Source organism: Prionailurus bengalensis, chromosome A2 (genome assembly GCF_016509475.1).
Source record: "Prionailurus bengalensis isolate Pbe53 chromosome A2, Fcat_Pben_1.1_paternal_pri, whole genome shotgun sequence".
In the NCBI taxonomy this organism is placed as follows: domain Eukaryota; kingdom Metazoa; phylum Chordata; class Mammalia; order Carnivora; family Felidae; genus Prionailurus; species Prionailurus bengalensis.
This window is the reverse complement of record NC_057348.1, coordinates 905,246-922,882: the sequence shown is the minus strand read 5'-3', so window position 1 is coordinate 922,882 and position 17,637 is coordinate 905,246. Positions and strand designations below refer to the sequence as shown.

Genomic DNA, 17,637 nt, shown 5'->3' with positions numbered 1-17,637 from the left:
CACCCAGGCATGGGCAGGGCCGGGGCCCCAGGGAGCCCCATCTCCCCCTTCCCCGGCTTCCAGAGGCGCCGCATCCTTGGCCCGTGGCCTCCCCGTCGTCACAGCCAGCGGCGCGGATCCATCCGTCTCTCTGCCTCCGACCTCACTACCCTGAAGTAAGATCCCTGGTCTTTTCGGGAAGCCTGCAGCCCGGCGTGGCCTGGCCCCTGTGGCTTGGCCATCTCACCTTTCCGTCCGAGCTCGCTCCTGCCGCCTGGCCTTCGTGTGCGGGTCCCTCGGGGAGGCCGGCAGTGGCCGCACAAGGCCTGGAGCTGGTCGAGCTCAGGACCCACGGAGTTTGAGGAGGAAGGGAGCCTCGGGTGACCTCAGGCAGTGACTCCTGACAAAACAAGTTGGGATTTTATTAGTCAAATGGTGGCAGGACTGGGGCAGAGGGACCAGCTCGCTCAGATTTCTGGAATGGTCCGGTCCAGCCACATACGGCACTTCAGTTCAAACTGGCTACAACTAATTAAACAGCCCCTTCCTTACACACGGGGCTGGTGGCTACTGAACTGGACAGAGCAGACAGAGAACGTTCTGTCATCTGGAAAGTTCTAACACACATTCTATAACAGAGACTCTTAGGTGCGTCTGGGTAGCTCCGTTGGTTTGGGTGTCTGACTTTTTTTTATTTTATTTATTTATTTAATTTTTTTTTTAATTTTTTTTTTTCAACGTTTATTTATTTTTGGGACAGAGAGAGACAGAGCATGAACGGGGGAGGGGCAGAGAGAGAGGGAGACACAGAATCGGAAACAGGCTCCAGGCTCCGAGCCACCAGCCCAGAGCCTGACGCGGGGCTCGAACTCCCGGACCGCGAGATCGTGACCTGGCTGAAGTCGGCCGCTTAACCGACTGCGCCACCCAGGCGCCCCTATTTTTTTTTTAGTATTTATTTATTTGAGAGAGAGCAAGGGCAGGGGAGAGGAGCAGAGAGAGGATCCCAAGCAGGCTTCATACTCTCACCGCAGAGCCCAGCGTGGGGATCAATCTCACGAACCACGAGATCATGACCTGAGCTGAAACCAAGAATCGGCCACTTAACTGACTGAGCCCCCCAGGCGCCCCTGAAGTGCCTGACTCTTGATCTCAGCTCAGGTCTTGGTTTCAGGGTCGTGAGTCTGAGCCCCGCCTTGGGCATGAAGCCTACTTTAAAAAAAAAAAAAAAAAAGTCTAGAACAGGAGCTCTTTGCTTTTGCTAGGGGGCTGCCCAGACCCCCATACCCAGTAAGACTGGGCAAGTCTTGGTCGAGACTCAAGGCACTCAAAAAATGGAAATAACCCAAGGGTCTATCAACAAATAAATGGATGCAGAAAATACGTCCACCCACGCACACGTCCCTCGGCCGCAAGCCGCCCACGCCGGCTGCCCCGCGGACAACCCTGAACACGACGCTCAGGGAGGGAACCAGCCACAAGAGGCCACCGTGGGTTTTGTTTTTTTTTTTCCAAACGTGATGTTAATTTTGCATCAACTTGCCGAGGCCAAGGGATGCCCAGGTAGCTGGGACACGTTAGTTCGGGGTGCGTCCAGGCACGTGTCTGGAAGGGATGAGAATTTGATCCGGCAGGCAGCGTGGAGGGATCTCGCTCATCAACGTGGGCATCGCTCAGTCCACCAGGGGCCCAAATGGAACAAAACGGTGTCGCCTTCTCCTCCTGAGCTGAGACGGCCGTCTTGCTCAGCACATGCAAGGCAAGGCCCCCAGACTCCGGCCGGGTCACGACCCTCCCAGGGCTCCCGCTTGTGGACGGCGGGCCGTGGGCCTCTTGGCCTCCATAACCACGTGAGCCAGTCCCCTTGTGTCCCCTTAGAGATCTCTCGTGGGCCCCGCTGCTTCCGTTTGCCCGGAGAGCCCTTAACACGGCCAGAGCGGGAGTCGCTTAAGTGAAAGGTCAGGAGAGGGCAATCCGTAGAGACAGAAAGTGGATTCGTGGGTGCCAGGGGCTTGGGGGTTCGGGGGCTGGGGGTGCTGCTAGTGGGGACAGGGTGTCTTGTTCGGGTAATGATAATGTTCTGAAGTTGACAGCGGTGATGACTGCACAAGTCCTTGATTTTCCTAAAAGCCACTGAACTGTCTACTTTAAAAGGGCAAACTTCGGGGCACCCGGGTGGCTCAGTCAGTTGAACGTCCGACTTCGGCTCAGGTCGTGGTCTGGAGGTTCACGGGGTCGAGCCCCACGTCAGGCTCTGTGCTGACAGCCCGGAGCCTGGAACCTCCTGTGGATTCCGTGTCTCCCTCTCTCTCTCTCCTGCTCGCAGCCTGTCTGTTTCTCTCTCTCTCAAAAATAAATAAATAAATAAACAAATAAATATTTAAAAAATATGTTTTAATAAATAGAAGGACAAACTTGGATGCACATGAATTATCTCAGTTTTAACAATAAAAAGATTTCAGGGTCTCAGGAACCTGAAGTGTGTGCAGAGCGACGAGATCCCAGCCAGTTTGCAGGGAGACCGCGGGCGCCTACACGGCCATCGGGGAGGGGAGAGCGGGAGGCCTGCAGGGGACACAAAGCTGCTGGGCCAGGAATCTTGAAAAACAAACAAAAAAGACAAAAATGAACTTCGGCTGAGGGCAAGAAACTTGCTACAGGAGACAGCACAAGGCAAGCCCGTTATTGACGTGGCGCTCCGGAAGAGACTGGTCCACGGGGGCTGGACGGCAGTGGGGCGGGAGGGGACTCTCTGGGCTGCAGGTCTGGGCAGGCGGAGCTCATCAACCTGGCGGTAAAAACGGGTGTGTTTTCTGACACTAATATAACACTGTATGTTGACTGCCTGGAATGAAAATAAAAACTTAAAAAAAAAAAAAAACGTGTTTTGTGGCACGTAAATTCTGTCTCGGACAACAACACTTGATCCACAAACGTTATCTTTTTTTTTTTTTAACTTTTTTTTTCAACGTTTATTTATTTTTGGGACAGAGAGAGACAGAGCATGAACGGGGGAGGGGCAGAGAGAGAGGGAGACACAGAATCGGAAACAGGCTCCAGGCTCTGAGCCATCAGCCCAGAGCCCGACGTGGGGCTCGAACTCACGGACCGCGAGATCGTGACCTGGCTGAAGTCAGACGCTTAACCGACTGCGCCACCCAGGCGCCCCCACAAACGTTATCTTGAGTCCCAAATCGCCGGCCGTGAGCACACGTTATCGTGATAAGGGGGAAGGCTGAAAATACAAACTCCAGGGAAGGCCAGTTTTGTGGTTTTATATTCTTTGGCAATGTTCTTTTATTCCCTTGACCGTTTCTTCTTTCAAAATGTGCCCACGGAGGAGGGCAGCCCTGGAAGGGGAGCACAGCGGGAGGAGCACACACCCGGGCTCCCCCCGCCAAGCCACTCAAGCCCGGTGAAGGGTCCTGGGAGCCGGTGTAATAGGGTCTCTGTCACAGCATTTCCCAAGCACATTTTAAGAACTATTAAAAAAAAAAAAAAAGCATATAGTTAAAAATGCAGAGGTCAATGTCACTAAAATCCTCATGATGGAAAGTAGCCATGCCCGGCCCCGTGCTCCCCAGAGGAGAACCTCTTCTGGAGCATTTTCCTCCATGCTGCGTTTTATCCTTCTCGGTCCCCCAAACTCCCACCCCCGTCTCAGCCCCGTCCCCATCAGCAGTCACCCCCCAGTCCCCGGCCCTCACGAGCCCCCCTCCTGTCCGTGGATGAGCCTATTCTGGACGTTTCACACACGTGGACTCACACCCCGCGTGGCCTCGTGTCTGGTTCCCTCCCTGAGCATTGTGTGTTCGGGGTCTGTCCGGGGCGCAGCGGGTGTGGGCCCCAACCCACCGTGGGGGATTTGGATGCTGTTTTCATTCCCAGACCTCTCCAAAGGAATCTCTCAAAGGACAGTTTCTTTTTTCTTTTTGATTTTTTTTTTAATGTTTATTTATTTTCGAGAGAGAGAGAGAGAGACAGAGCGTGAATGGGGAAGGGACAGAGAGAGAGGGAGACACAGAATCGGAAGCAGGCTCCAGGCTCCGAGCTGTCGGCACGGAGTCTGACGCGGGGCTCGAACTCATGAACTGAGAGATCATAACCTGAGCCGAAGTCGGATGCTTAACCGACTGAGCCACCCAGGCACCCCTCAAGGGATAGTTTCTAAACTTAAAAATAGGGGCTTAGTTGGTTGAGTATCCAACTCTTGGTTTCGGCTCAGGTCATGATCTCACAGTTGGTGAGTTCGAGCCCCGCCTGGGGCTCTGTGCTGACAGTGCAGAACCTGCTTGGGATTCCCTCTCTCTCTCTCTCTCTCTGCCTCTCCCCTGCTCATGCTCTCTCTCTCTCTCAAAGTAAATAAACTTAAAAAAAAGTAAACTTAAAAAAAAATATATATGTATATATATATATATACATATATGTATATTTGGGGGGGCACCTGGGTGACTCAGTCGGTAAAGGGACTTCACCTTGGGTCATGGTCTCCTGGTTTGTGTGTTCAAGCCCCGCATCAGGCTCTGTGCTGACAGCACAGAGCCTGTTTGGGATTGCCTGTCTCCCTCTCTCTGCGCCCCCCCCCCCCCCGCTCTCTCTAAATAAATAAATAAATAAATACGCTTTTAAAAAATATATATTTTTTTATTATGGAAAGCTTTGAAATAGACAAATGAAACCCACGTGCCGGCACCAGCCTCAGGAAGGATGCTCGGGGCCCCTGCCGCCCCCTCAGAACCGCCCCCTCCGCTCCCACATTGTTCCATCGCAACACCCCACTGGAGGCACTTCAGCTCAGCTCGGCACAGAGTCCAGGGAATTCTGCAATGACCCTCACGAGCCCACCGCCTACAGCGACCACACACGGGTCGGCACGGAAGGGGGAGCGCTTCTCACGCGGGGTGACCGTGCACCCAGGGGACCTGTCTGCAGACATTCTCGGTCGTCCTGCCTGGGGGGGTTCTGTGGGGTGTACTGTGTGCCCCCAAAGGATTCGTCCATGCTCCGATCCCTGAACCTGTGAACGGGACCCTACTTGGAAGTAGATGTAATGAATTAAGATGCGGTCACACTGGAGTGGGTGGCCCCAAATCCAGTGGCCGCTGACTGTCCTCGTGAGAGACGTGGACACAGAGGCACAAGGAGAAGCCACGTGACTACGGAGGCCGACTGCGGTGAGGCGGCCACGGCCACGGCACGCTGAGGCCTGCCAGCCACAGTCCCGCCATACCTTGACCTGGGATTCCTAGGCCCCGGGACTTGGAGAGAATAAATTGGTGTTTGAAGCCACGTAGTTTGTGGTAATTTGCTAAGTGAGACCAAAGGAAACTAACCGGGGGGGGGGGGGGGCGGTGGCGGTGGCTCCTGGAATCAAGTAGCAGAGGCCAGGGCTGCGGCTGGACATATCACAGTGCCCGGGACAGCACCCCCCAGAGAAGGACCCGCCCTGGACGTCAGCAGCACAGGGCAGAAAGCCTGTCCCAGGGTTTACCAGCAACCTTTCACCCATGGCGCCATCCACGTCTGCCCCTCCCTCCCTCTGTCCTATTCCTGCTGTGTCTCAAGCCACACTGCGGACACCGCCTTCTGCCTCCCAAATGCTGCAGCGTGCACGCTGCCCGGAGGTCAGTGGCTTCCAGTTCTAGAAGGACTTCTAAAGTGCATCACCGCAGGGCCGTGGCTGAGCACCCATGCCAACATCAGACAGGGCAGCGTTGACGCGTCCTGATGGTACGCTGATTCGAAGACTCTAGAGTCCCCGCTCCCTCGGTTCTTCTGACTCCGGATCCGTTTGCCAGAAGGTCCTCCTCTTCACATTGGCAGCTGTCTTTGCTCCCAATGGCCGCCTCCCCACAGCCCAGTGGCTCGGTGATCCCCCAGTCTCACTTCCCGGAGCGCCTCTGTGGCTTTCTCTCCTGCTCGCTTCCCTTCCCGTGGTAGCGCCTGTGACTTAACTTCCTCCCTCGTTCTGCTGGAGTGCATCTTGCTAAGCTGATCTGTGCGGACTCGGCTGGCATGAAACCTCTTGTTTCTTCCTCCCAAACCTTCGGGTTTGCCACCACTTTCCCCAGGAACCTAGGCCTTCTTTTTCCGGGTTATGTATAATATGGCCTGGAAGCATTTAGGAGTCCCAGGACCCTTGACAAGTCTTCCGAGGACAAGCTGCGGGGTCCCGGCTATCCAGAGACTCTGGCCCCACAGTCCCCTTCCATGATTTCTTGGACAGCTCTCTCTGGAATCCCTGGCTTATTCCTGTTCTCCCCCTCCGCTCCAGTTCCCAATTCTTTTTGCCTGACTTTCTAGATTTCTCCGACTTGACTCTTCCAACTAACTTCCTGCTGAAGTTTTAATGCCAGCTACTGAGCTAACTCCCAAGCCCTCTCTTGTTCTCTGTCCTCGTCACCTTCCCGTTGGCTGGATGCCTGCCTCTGTGAGCAGAGCCTGCACACGCCCCCTACCCCCAGGTACACTGGTGTCTCCGGGTGGCAGCCAGGAGCTGGGGGCGGCTTCCCCCAGGCCACTCTGTAGCTGTTTCTCCCCCATCATTAGATGCTGCCTCCCTTCCCAAGTCCCCCAGAGGGAAGGACAGGACATGTGAATGGGGCCTAGGAGCAGAAACTGGAAAGCAGAGAGGCAGGGAAGAGACGGCCATCTTGGGCACACAAGTGCCTAGCCCAGGACATGAGCCACCCTGCACCCAGCTTGTCTGAAGCCCTTTCTGCGGGGACTGATGGGGCCAGGAGGTGCGTTAAGGAACGTGTGTGTTGGTGCATAAGCTCCAGAAGTGCGCCCCGGAGCAGGCCACACCGTGGCCTGTTCTCCGCCTGTCACTACCAAATGAGTCTCCTTTCGCCCACTATTATTGTCCCTGCCCCCAGCTGAAACATGTCTGACTTCTCCCCACCCCTCCAGCAGGCCAAAAGGACAGGCCACCTCCTTCCACCCTGGCTGGGGCCCCAGGAAGGGGGATCAGCAAGTGCCAAGGCCTGGCCCCGAGAAAAGGCATTGATCAAGGCCTGGCCCCGAGAAAAGGCATTGATGATGAGTGCTGGCGACAGAGGGGTAGGGGGACCTGAGGCTGGCCCAGTGGGCCAGCACAGGTCACGTGGGTGGGTGGCTATAGCCAGTAGACTCTTTTGTGGGAGTGATGGGGACAAGGCCTGTAGCTGGGAGACCAGGAGGGTGAGCGGGAGCGCCAATCTGCCCATCTGCAGGTCCCTCCAGGCCCCCCCACCCCCCCACTGCCAGGGGGACTTGGTCCCATGGGGAGGGCACTGGACATAAGTTATCACAAGTGATTAAATACTCATGAGTGTTCAAGTGCACAAAAGAAAAGTCTGGGACCCTGAGAGAGACACTTAGGCTGGATGTGAACCTGGGGGTCAGGAAAAAAGACATTTTAGGGTGGGGAAGGTTCCAGGCGTGGGCACCCAGGCAGCAGTGTCAGGGGCGCCTGTCAGGGAAGTCTGAGGTGTGGGGAGAATTGACAGGGGGTGGAGGAGGCTGTGGCTCAGGCCCTGCATGGGGTAGGGTGGGGGGTACCCCGGTCAGGGGGGAGAGCCGGGGGCAGGCAAAAGGAGCCAGCCGCTCCCTCTCCCACCTCGGGAACCTGTGTCCTCCGCCAGAGGAGGTTCCACAGCCAGGCAGGAGCCCGGGCCGGGTCCGCTCGGAGGCTGCCCCCAGCTCATTTAGCGTGAGAAACCGCACGGGGAGACGCCGGAGGGCTCCTTCCCGCACCCGAGGGGCCGCTGCAGGAAGGGCCGCGGGTGCACGATGACTTTGGGGGTGGGCGCACCGGGCTGCTCTCGGTAGCCCGCGGGCCAGGGCGCCCCCAGTCGGGAAACACCACCACCCACGTGGCGGAGGCGCGGGCTCTGGCAGCACCCCCCCCGCCGGGGCACCCCCCGAGGTCGGGAGGGGAATTGGGGGAGGGGCTGGTGCGTGCGCGGGGAGGGGGACAGCGGGCGCGTGCGAGGCCTGGGCAGCGAGAGGAGCCGCGCGCGCAGGGAGCCGCGGCCCGCGGGCACCTACCTGCGCCCGCGCCCGCGCCCGCCACGTGACCGCGCCCCGCCCCGCGCGCGCGTGCGCCTTGCCGGCGCCCCATTGTTGGCCGCGCGCGCGTCACGGGGCGGGGCGGCGGCGGCCGGAGGAGGGCGGCGGGCGGGCGGGAGGGAAGCAGCGTCCGCGCCGCCGCCGCCGCCGCCCGCGCCGCCGCCGCCGCCGCCGAGCCCCCGCCGCCGAGCAGCAAGCAGAGTCGCGCCGCCCCGCCGCCCGCGGCCCGAGCAGCCCCGCGCCGCCGCCCCGCCCGCCGCGCCCGCCCCGCCGCTGGATGCCGGGGGCCGGCGGCCCAGCTCTCAGAGGCGGAGCGCGGCGGCGGCGCGGGCGGCGGCGGCGGCGGCGCGGGCGGCCGGCGGCCGAGAGGCAGGGGCGCGGGCCCGAGCGCTAGCGCCGCCATGCCCGGCTCCACCGGCCAGCCCGACGGCGGCGGCGGCGACCCCAGCCCGCGCCCGCCCCCCCCGCCCCCGCCGCCCCCGCCGCCGCCGCCGCCGCCGCCCCTGCCCGAGGGCGCCGAGGAGGCCGCGCCCGACGACGCGGCCGCTGCCGCCGCCGCCGCCGCCGCGCTGCGCCTGGCGCTGGACCAGCTCTCGGGGCTGGGGCTGGGGGGCGCGGGCGGCCCGGACGACGAGGGGGCGGCCGCGGGCGGCGGGGACGGCGGGGCGGCGGCGGCGGCGGGCGGCGCGGACGGCGGGGCGGCGGCCGAGCCCGCGCCCCCCGACGGGCCAGAGGCGGGCGCACCCGCGGTGGCCGAGGCGGTGGCGCCGGGCTCGCTGCCGCTGCTGGAGCCCGACGTGAGCCCGCCGCCGCCCCGGCCGTCGCCGCCCGACGTGTTCGCTGGCTTCGCGCCGCACCCCGCGGCCCTCGGCCCCTCGACGCTGCTGGCCGAGCAGATGAACGTGATCGGCAGCCGCAAGAAGAGCGTGAACATGACCGAGTGCGTGCCCGTGCCCAGTTCCGAGCACGTCGCCGAGATCGTGGGTCGCCAGGGTGAGTGGCCGCCGTCTGGGGCGCCGCGCCCAGCTTCCCGGGGTCCTCGCGCCGCTCGCCCTGGGGAGGGGGCCGCCCCTGCCCAGCCCTGCCCTGCCCGCGGCCGGACGCCAGACCCTGGCCACGCCCCGCGTGTGGGCTCCGGGCCTCAGTGGCCGCCTGTGTGCCTTTGTCCTGCCGTGGGCCGCGCGAGAAAGTTGGGCGCAGCCCGCGCTCCTCCTCTCTGCGCTCCGGCCGCCGCTGCCTTTGTCTGGACGCCCCCAGCCGGGTCAAGGTCCTCCGTGCAGCACCTCTGCCCAGGTCCCGGGTCGCCAGCGGTGGCATCCGAGGACCAGGAGGCTGGGCTGGGCGGTGGGCGCTCCACACCCAAAGCAGGCATGGGGCGGGGCTCGCTGGGGCTTGAGGGGGGCTTGGGGGCGGGGCGGGGAGGGGGGGCTCAGGCAGGGTCGAGACAGAAGTTGGGCGTACAAAGAGGGTATACGTCTCCACTTGCCAGCCTGGGGGCCCTGCTGGGGGTGTGGGGCCGGAGGACAGGATGAGGATCCCCACCCCACTGTCAGCCCCAAGTCGGGGATTTGGGGACATGCTTAAGGACCAGCTGTAAAAGCTCTCCTGGGGTCCAGCCTCGTAGCCCTCCCCTGGCAGGCCGTGGCAGCAGACCCCGGGGTGTGGGGGTCCTGGTAACAGCATTGTCAGAGAGTCCCTGTGGCCGCCCCATTGTTCTCTTTGTTAGAGAGCCAGTCTGAGATTTGCAGGGTGACATCAGGCCGGCGGCCGCTCATTGGCCCTGGAGCTGCGGGCGGGCGGGAGGATGGTGGGCAGTGCTCCTCCGGACACACGCCCACCCACCCTTTCAGCCGGCAGCCCCCAGCCCCAGCTCTCTCCTGCCTGCACCTCTCAGTGCCCCGCTCCCGGCTCGGAGGCCAGGTTCTAGAACGTGGGGTGGGGTCTGGGCGGGGTTTGAGATGGTGCTGCAGGACAGGCTGGCCTTGGAGCGCCGACTCAGTAACAGGAGCCAGAGGGGGGGTGGGGGGGCTTGAATCGCACGGTGACTTGTCACCTTGCCACCAGGGGCAGAGGGACCGTAGGGGCGCCCCCGACACGCTGCCCTCTGGGAGTTCCTGGTGGGAGGGGTGGTTTGCCCAGTTAGTCCTCCTGCTCTGCGTGCAGATGTCGTGCCTGGGTGAGGGCCCAGGAGTTGGGGGTAGGGGAGGGGACAGGCGGGTCTCGGAGCCAGCACAGCAGGACTCCAGCCTGACGCTTCCCACCGCCACCCTATTGCAGTCCCTTCCCGGCCCGGTCCCCCACACCTGTCCTGGGAGGTATAACCAGCTTTGCCCGGGGCTGGGGGCTGGGGGCTCGGGGGTGGGGCAGACATGGAAACCCAGCCCCGGGGGCTGTTGTCCAAAATCACTAGGCTGATCTGCTGGCTGGTTGGGGGGACACGACCCCAGAGCACAAGGGCATGTTCCCCGTGAACGCGTGTGTCCTGGCACCCGGGGGGTCCTTCCGGACAGGCCGAGCCCACACCAGTGTTCTTGGGAGTCAAGCAGAGAGCGCCCGGACCTATGCCTGTGGTTGTAGGGGACCAAGCTGCCGCCCGACCTCCTGGGTGGTTTTGGCACCCGTTTATTGGGTGTCCGTTTGGGGTCTTGCTGGTGGCAGACAGGAAGGCAGGCTGTCGGGGTGCAGACTGGGCCGGCCCCGTGACCCGAGGCGGGTGGGATCTCTTCTCTGGGGTCGGGGGACAGCACCTCCCTCGGGGTATTTGTGAGGGTTGCCAAGCTAGAGAGCGCTTTTGGTGCTTAAGTTTATGTGTTTATCTTGAGAGAGGGAGAGAGAAAGCGCGCGCGCGGGCCAACCTGAGCAGGGGAGGGGTCGAGAGGGAGAGAGAACCCCAAGCAGGCTGTGCCCTGTCAGCACAGAGCTCCGTGCCGGCCTTACACTCACGAGCCGTGAGATCATGACCCGAGCGGAAGTCAAGAGTCGGACGCTAAACCGCTAAACAGACAGAGCCCGCCTGGCGCCCCTCAAGCAGGACAGCTGTAAGCGTAGCCCCGGGCTGGCGTGTGGTACGTCCCGTAAGCGGGACGCGGGGTATCCGGTGGGGAAGCGTGACCTCGGGACTGGCTGGCACCTTGCATCTCTCAGCCCTAGGACCAGTTGTGGCTGCCGTCTTCTCCGGCCCAGCTGCCAAGCACAGCCTGGAAGACTGTGCCCCAGTCCTGCCCCCCCCCCACTCCGCTCCCCCATCTGCCCCCCACCTTGTGGGTTCCCGGACACGAAGCCTGTCCCTTCCTACTGTTCAGGCTCTCCCCAGCGCAGGCCCTGAACTCCTCAAGACCCGGGCCCAGGACCACTCCATCCCCTAGTGGCCAGGCCAGCATCGCACAGACCTGGGGTCGACCCTTCCCCCGGCCCTCACCTGAGCTGTGTTTTCAATCTTAGAGTGGGTTCCCGCACCCTCCGGGGGGGGGGACAGGGTAAGCGACCACAGACGCCGAGAGTTCGCTCTCCTCCCTCAGGTTGCAGCGTCTACAAGGTGCCTGCCTGGGGGCCTCGGCCTGCCCCGCCCCGCTGAGCCTCAAGAGATCCCCCAGAGAAGGTTCCCTGTAGCTGCGGGCCACGGGGGACAGAGACACGGGCCAAGGCCGGGTCGGCAGGGCTGGGATTTGAACCTTAGTCCCTTGGGCTCGGTCTGCGCCGCAGGGAACAGAGGTGGGGCCCAGGAGAGGACTTTACCTCCCACGGCTCCAGGGTTGGGGGGACACGACCCTATTTTACAGGCAGGAAAAGCGAGACTCCACAAAGAGTCAGGGTGGTCTCCCTCCAGCCTGTCAGCAAAGGTCACCTGGGAGGCTGGTGCCCACTTGCCCCAGGTGTGGCCTCGGGCCCCGTCCTCCTCGGAGCCTCCGGCTAGCTTGCACCCTTGCTGGGCGTGTCCCTGTGGGGCTGGGCTGGGCCGGGTCAAAGTCGTGGGCAGCTGCCTGGAGGTTTGGGTCAGGAAGGAGTGAATGACACCAGAGACGAGCTGGTGCTCAGCCACACCGGGTCCCTCTGTCTCTGCGGCCGTCAGGCTGGGGTCCGCGCTCTCGGGCTGGCCTCTCTCAGTGGGGAGAAGCCTGCTTTGCCCACTGCTCTCCCGCCCCGACCCCCCCGGAGCCCGGGCCCAGCGCTGCGGGCCTCGGTGTTCTTACTGGCAGTCGGGGGCGCTGCGGGGCTGTGCTGGGGCCCAGGCCCCCCTGTTTCTGTGTGTCCGCTGTGGGGCACAGAAAGAAGGGGGTCCCCTGGCTCTGGGTTGGGGGTTCCTGGTGTTGGTGAGCGTAGACCTGGCCTGCCGTGCCCGCGTCGCCCGCACGGGCCAGCTCCCCCCGCCCACCAAACAGACCGCCCCACGGTGACGCGGCCTCCCCCCACAGGACTGCAGCCCATTGGGGCCCTGCCTTGGGGACAGCACTGCACTGGTCATTGTGAGGATGTGTCCCTAGCGCTGTCCTGCTTCCGAACCCTGCCCCCACGGTTCCCTCTGCCGGGCACCCTGGGAGTCCCTGGTTCGGGTCCTCCTTGCAGGGGCCGGCCTGTCTGTGGTCTCTGTGTGGGGTCCCTGGGGCAGCACACGGGTGGCCAGGACCCCAGAATGAGGTCACATGAGGGTTGGGACCTGGCTCCGCACGGGGACCCTCGGCAACCCCATACGAGGGCGGGGGCCCAACCGCAGTGAGGTGGGAGGTGCTGGGGCGGGGCAGAGACAGCTTCAGGGCGGTCACCCCCTTCCCCCCGCCCCCCCAGGCGCACCTGCCCGAGGTGTCTTCCTGGTGGCAGGGCCCGGGAATCTGCATTTCAGCCCGGGACCAGCCGTAAGTGGTGGCCCCCAGGGTTCCCCCCAAGCGGGAGGCTTGGTCCCTGCCATCACCCACTCTGGCCTCACTGGCTTGTACCCACCAGGGCGGGAAGGTGGCTGGTTCACGCTCGGGGCCTCGGTTTCCCAGACCTGGCGGCCCCACCGCCCCCTCAAACTCTGTCATTTCTTGGGGTCTCGGCGAGGGTGGGGCTTGGCTCAAATGGTGTCACCGCGGAAATGCGTCTCCTCTTGGCCGCTGGAGGCTCCGTCCAGGGCCACCTTTTGGGGGGGGGGCGGGATGGGTGCCAGTTCTGTGTGAGGGGAACCGGGCTGCTTCCCTGCGCAGGGGGCGCCCCCCCCCCACGCCGGTTTCCTCTCCCGCCCTGGCTCCGGTGACCCCCCACCCCTTCTCCCGGCCTTGTTCCCTGTCCTCTGCACGGGCCTGCTGGCCGTGCACACGCAGGTGACGGCTGGGCACCTGCCTGGGGGCACCTGCCAGTCCGTGGCCCTTGTGGCCCCAGACCCATGAGGCCGGGTCGGTTTGTCCCCTTCTCTTAGCCGTGAGGAAACAGACACGGGACGGTCCTTTGAGCGGCCCCTGTGACCCCGGTGCGCTGATCCTCACAGGCCACCAGCAGGGGGAGCTCAGGAAGTAGGCTGAGAAGTGTGTGCCGGGACCCTGGTGCGATCAGTATGGGCTTCCTGGAGGAAGGGGCGCTGGGCGGTGACTGGATGCAGAGAACGGGGTGCAGGCAGGCGGCACTGAGGACACTGTTGAGGAGGGTAAAGGCCGTGTGGGGGCAGGGAGGCCAGGGCGGGCGGAGCCCCCGGAGAGGGTCCGGACTGACACGTGTGGTTGGAAAGCTTACCCACCAGCCGCCACGTGGGGAGGGGACCATCTGGACAGAAGTGGAGACGGGTCCGGGTCAGGGTGGGTTTTGGGGGGATGCCAGTGAGGCGGTGAGCCGCTGAGGGAGGACACGGGGGTGGGGGCTCGGGACCCAGGGGATGGGCCACGCCCCACCCTCCACCCTCCCCCCTCCCCCCTCCCCTGGAGGGTTCCGACCCCATTCACTTGGCTGTGCTTTTGCTCAAAGCTCTGGACGGGCCTGCTGTCCTTGGGCTCAGGGTGGGGCTGCCCCTGGGACAACCCTGCCACCTCCCAGGGTTCCCTCACGCCGAGCAGTCCCCCCTGTCTGGTGCATCTTGGATTCCTTCCAGGGCAGGTGCGCTGGTCCCCCAGCCTTGTAAGCTTCTACCTGAGAAGTCGGCAACAGTGTTATCCTCACCGGGGCGCCCTCTGTATTGAAACAGTATCCCCGTGTCCCTCTTGCCGCCCAGAGCCGGTCGGGGGGAGGGGTCACCCAGACTCAGGATGTCTCAGAAGGCCCCCCCAGAGAGGAGGTGGGGGTGTCAGACGCCTGGACAGGCGCCCCGTCACAGCCCGAGGCCTCTCAGCCCACGCTGCACGCCGATACTCCGGTGCCCCCCACGGTGTCAGGCCCCCCGCCCGGCCTGCGACAGCGCAGTGCTGTGCCCGTGAGCATCATCCCCTCAGAGGCTGGGACCACAGGACCTTCGGGTGGAGTGAGGGTGCAAGAGACTGAGTGAGACCTGGGCTCCCTGTGGGCTGGGGTGGGGGGGGGGGGTCAGGTGGCCAGGAGAAAATCCCAGGTGTTGATGGGGACTCCGTGTCGGGGGTCTGCATTAGCGTCCCGGGACTGACAGAACAGACTGGGTGGCTTGAAACAATAGAAACGAATCCCCCCACGGAGCGCGGACATACGAATGCAAAGTGTTGGCTGGGCCACGCTCCCTCCAGGAGGAGGGGGATCGTCTCCCGAACTTGCTCACCTAGCTTCTGGTGGTGGCCGCCGGTCCCCTGCGCCCGGGGCCTGTGGCTGCCTCGTCCCAATCGCTGTCTTTGTGTCCCTCTTATAAGGACACCTGTCACTGGGTTCAGGGCTAACTCCATTCCCGTGCGACCTCCTGTTAACTAATGACGCCTTCAAAGACCGTTCCAAATACAGTCCTGTTCACACGTACCGGGTAGACGTGAATTTGGGGGGCACCATTCAACCCGCAGTGGGGTCCTCCTGGCCTTCTAGCCAAAGCCACCACCACCTTCCAGCCTGGGGCCAGAGGGGAAACCGAGATGCGTGTCTGAGGATAAAGGCCAGGCTGGAGAGGGCAGCGAGGTGGGGGCTCCCAGCCCTCCCCCCACCCCCCACCGCGCCGGCCGGGCCCCTGCAGCTGCTCCTCCAAGGGCTGCCCTGGGGACGGGTCCCCATCCTCACTGTCTCTCCCCACCGCCACCCCCAGGGTGCAAGATCAAGGCTCTGCGGGCCAAGACAAACACCTACATCAAGACGCCGGTGCGCGGGGAGGAGCCGGTCTTCATCGTGACTGGCCGCAAGGAGGATGTGGAGATGGCCAAACGCGAGATCCTGTCGGCCGCCGAGCACTTCTCCGTGATCCGCGCCACGCGCAGCAAGGCGGGCGGGCTGCCGGGCGCCGCGCAGGGCCCGCCGCACCTGCCGGGACAGACCACCATCCAGGTGCGCGTGCCCTACCGCGTGGTGGGGCTGGTGGTGGGGCCCAAGGGCGCCACCATCAAGCGCATCCAGCAGCGGACGCACACCTACATCGTGACGCCGGGGCGGGACAAGGAGCCCGTGTTCGCCGTGACGGGCATGCCCGAGAACGTGGACCGGGCGCGCGAGGAGATCGAGGCGCACATCACGCTGCGCACGGGCGCCTTCACGGACGCGGGCCCCGACAGCGACTTCCATGCCAACGGCACCGACGTGTGTCTGGACCTGCTCGGGACGGCCGCCGGCCTCTGGGCCAAGGCCCCCAACCCGGGGCGGCGGCCCCCGGCGCCCACGGCTGGTCTCCGCGGCGACGCGGCCCTGGGCGCGCCGGGGGGCCCCGAGGCCTTCTATGCCGGCGGCCGCGGGGGGCCGCCGGTGCCCGAGGCGGGCCCCGCCAGCCCCTACGGCGGCGCCGGCGGCGCTGGCGGCGGCGGCGGCGGAGGCGGAGGCGGCGGCGGCTCGGGCAACGGGGGCTTCTCCTTCGGCGGCGACGGCCCGGGGGCCCCCTCGGGGCCGCCCGCCCCCGAGGACTGTGACTTCGGCTTCGACTTCCTGGCGCTGGACCTGACCGTGCCCGCCGCGGCCACCATCTGGGCCCCCTTCGAGCGGGCCGCGCCGCTGCCCAACTTCAGCGGCTGCTCGGCCGTCAACGGGGCCCCCGCGCCCCCCGCGCCGGGCGCCCGGCGCAGCAGCGGGACCGGCTCGCCGCGCCACTCGCCCACGCTGCCCGAGCCCGCGGCCCTGGGCCTGGAGCTCCCGCTGGCCCGCCGCGGCGGCGCCGCGGACCCGGTGGGCGCCCTGGCCTGGCGGCCGGCGCCGGGCTCGCTGCCGGCCTTCCCCGCCGCCACCTCGTTGCCCAGCGGCGCCGCCGCGGCCGCGGCGTGTCCCCCCCTGGACTCCAGCCCCTCCGAGGGCGGCCGCAAGCCCCCGGCCGCCCCCGCCCCGGCCCTGGCGCGCGAGTGCGTGGTGTGCGCCGAGGGCGAGGTGATGGCCGCGCTGGTGCCCTGCGGCCACAACCTCTTCTGCATGGACTGCGCCGTCCGCATCTGCGGCAAGAGCGAGCCCGAGTGCCCCGCCTGCCGCACGCCCGCCACCCAGGCCATTCATATCTTTTCCTAGCGGCCCCGGGGCAGGGGTGGGGGGCGGCGGGCGCGGGGGCGGCGGGGGCGGCGGGGGCGGCGCGGCCAGCGATCGCAGACGAGCTTTAACTCGGTCCCAGGCGTGGAGACGGCCGCCCGACGGCACCACAGTTCTTAACCAATAAACAGTATTGAGTCGACAGGTTGAAATAAACCAGAGAGAAAAGGTCTGCCTGCACTTTCTAAAGACTCCCCGGCCCCCAGGGTGATCTTTTTACGAAGATAAAAAAATATATATATATATATATATACACACACACACCCGATTTTTACAACTCCCGGTTGTCCTTTGGGACTTGGCGGATTTCAGACAGGACCTGCTGGCCTGGGAGGCGGCCTCGGCCTCCGCAGAGGCCCCTAGGAGGACAATGCGACGTTTTTACTCCCTGTGGGGGGCTCACCAGTTCCCCTTTTGTACGTCAGCGGGGGGGGACAGGCTGGATGGGTGGGGGGGGGGGTGGGGAGGGTCCCAACCAGAAATTTCTAACTTTGTGTTTTTAATTATTAATACCCTTCTGCTGTGGTTTCTGTTGTCAGTTTTTAAATTTTTTTAAATTGTGTTTTTTTTAAAACTTTTACTTTTTACCTCTTGTGTATATGTAGGGAATTTCTAGGGAAATATGTACTTTATGGAATAAATTTTAAGAACTAAAATATATTTTATTTTAAATAAAGTAACGGACCTTTCACCTTACGCAGCTAAATTACTGATTATATATTTGCTGAGCTGACTTAAGGGTTCAGAAAATTGTATCAAGAGTTTTATTTTTTGACTTTAAAGCCTTCTTAATAAAGCCCTTTTGCTACCTGTGAGCCCTTGGCGTGGTATGGGGCAGGTGGGCGTGGGAGGGAGGGTTGGGGGACGGGGTGCTCAGATCCGGCCCCTTCACCCCCTAATCTTCCGGTTAAAGGCGTCTGGACTCAGGATACCCCGTGTCCAAGCCACGCTCTTCCAGAAGCCGGGCCCCATGTCTGCTTCCAGACGGGAGCGTTGGGTCTGTGGAGAAGGTGGTCCAGCCAGGTCCCCCTTCCTGAGGTT

At 63.4% G+C, this 17,637-nt stretch overlaps 1 protein-coding gene across 1 annotated transcript; it reads left to right on the top strand.

Moving 5' to 3' along the window:
* The first annotated feature begins 6,709 nt into the window (after window positions 1-6,709).
* MEX3D (mex-3 RNA binding family member D) lies at window positions 6,710-17,411 on the top strand. Its single transcript, XM_043585891.1, has 6 exons — window positions 6,710-6,722; window positions 6,940-7,041; window positions 8,225-8,400; window positions 8,544-9,024; window positions 15,188-16,564; window positions 16,679-17,411. The coding sequence occupies exons 1-6, from the start codon at window positions 6,710-6,712 to the stop codon at window positions 16,714-16,716; spliced, it is 2,187 nt and encodes a 728-aa protein (XP_043441826.1). The 3' UTR covers window positions 16,717-17,411.
* Window positions 17,412-17,637: the final 226 nt, after the last annotated feature.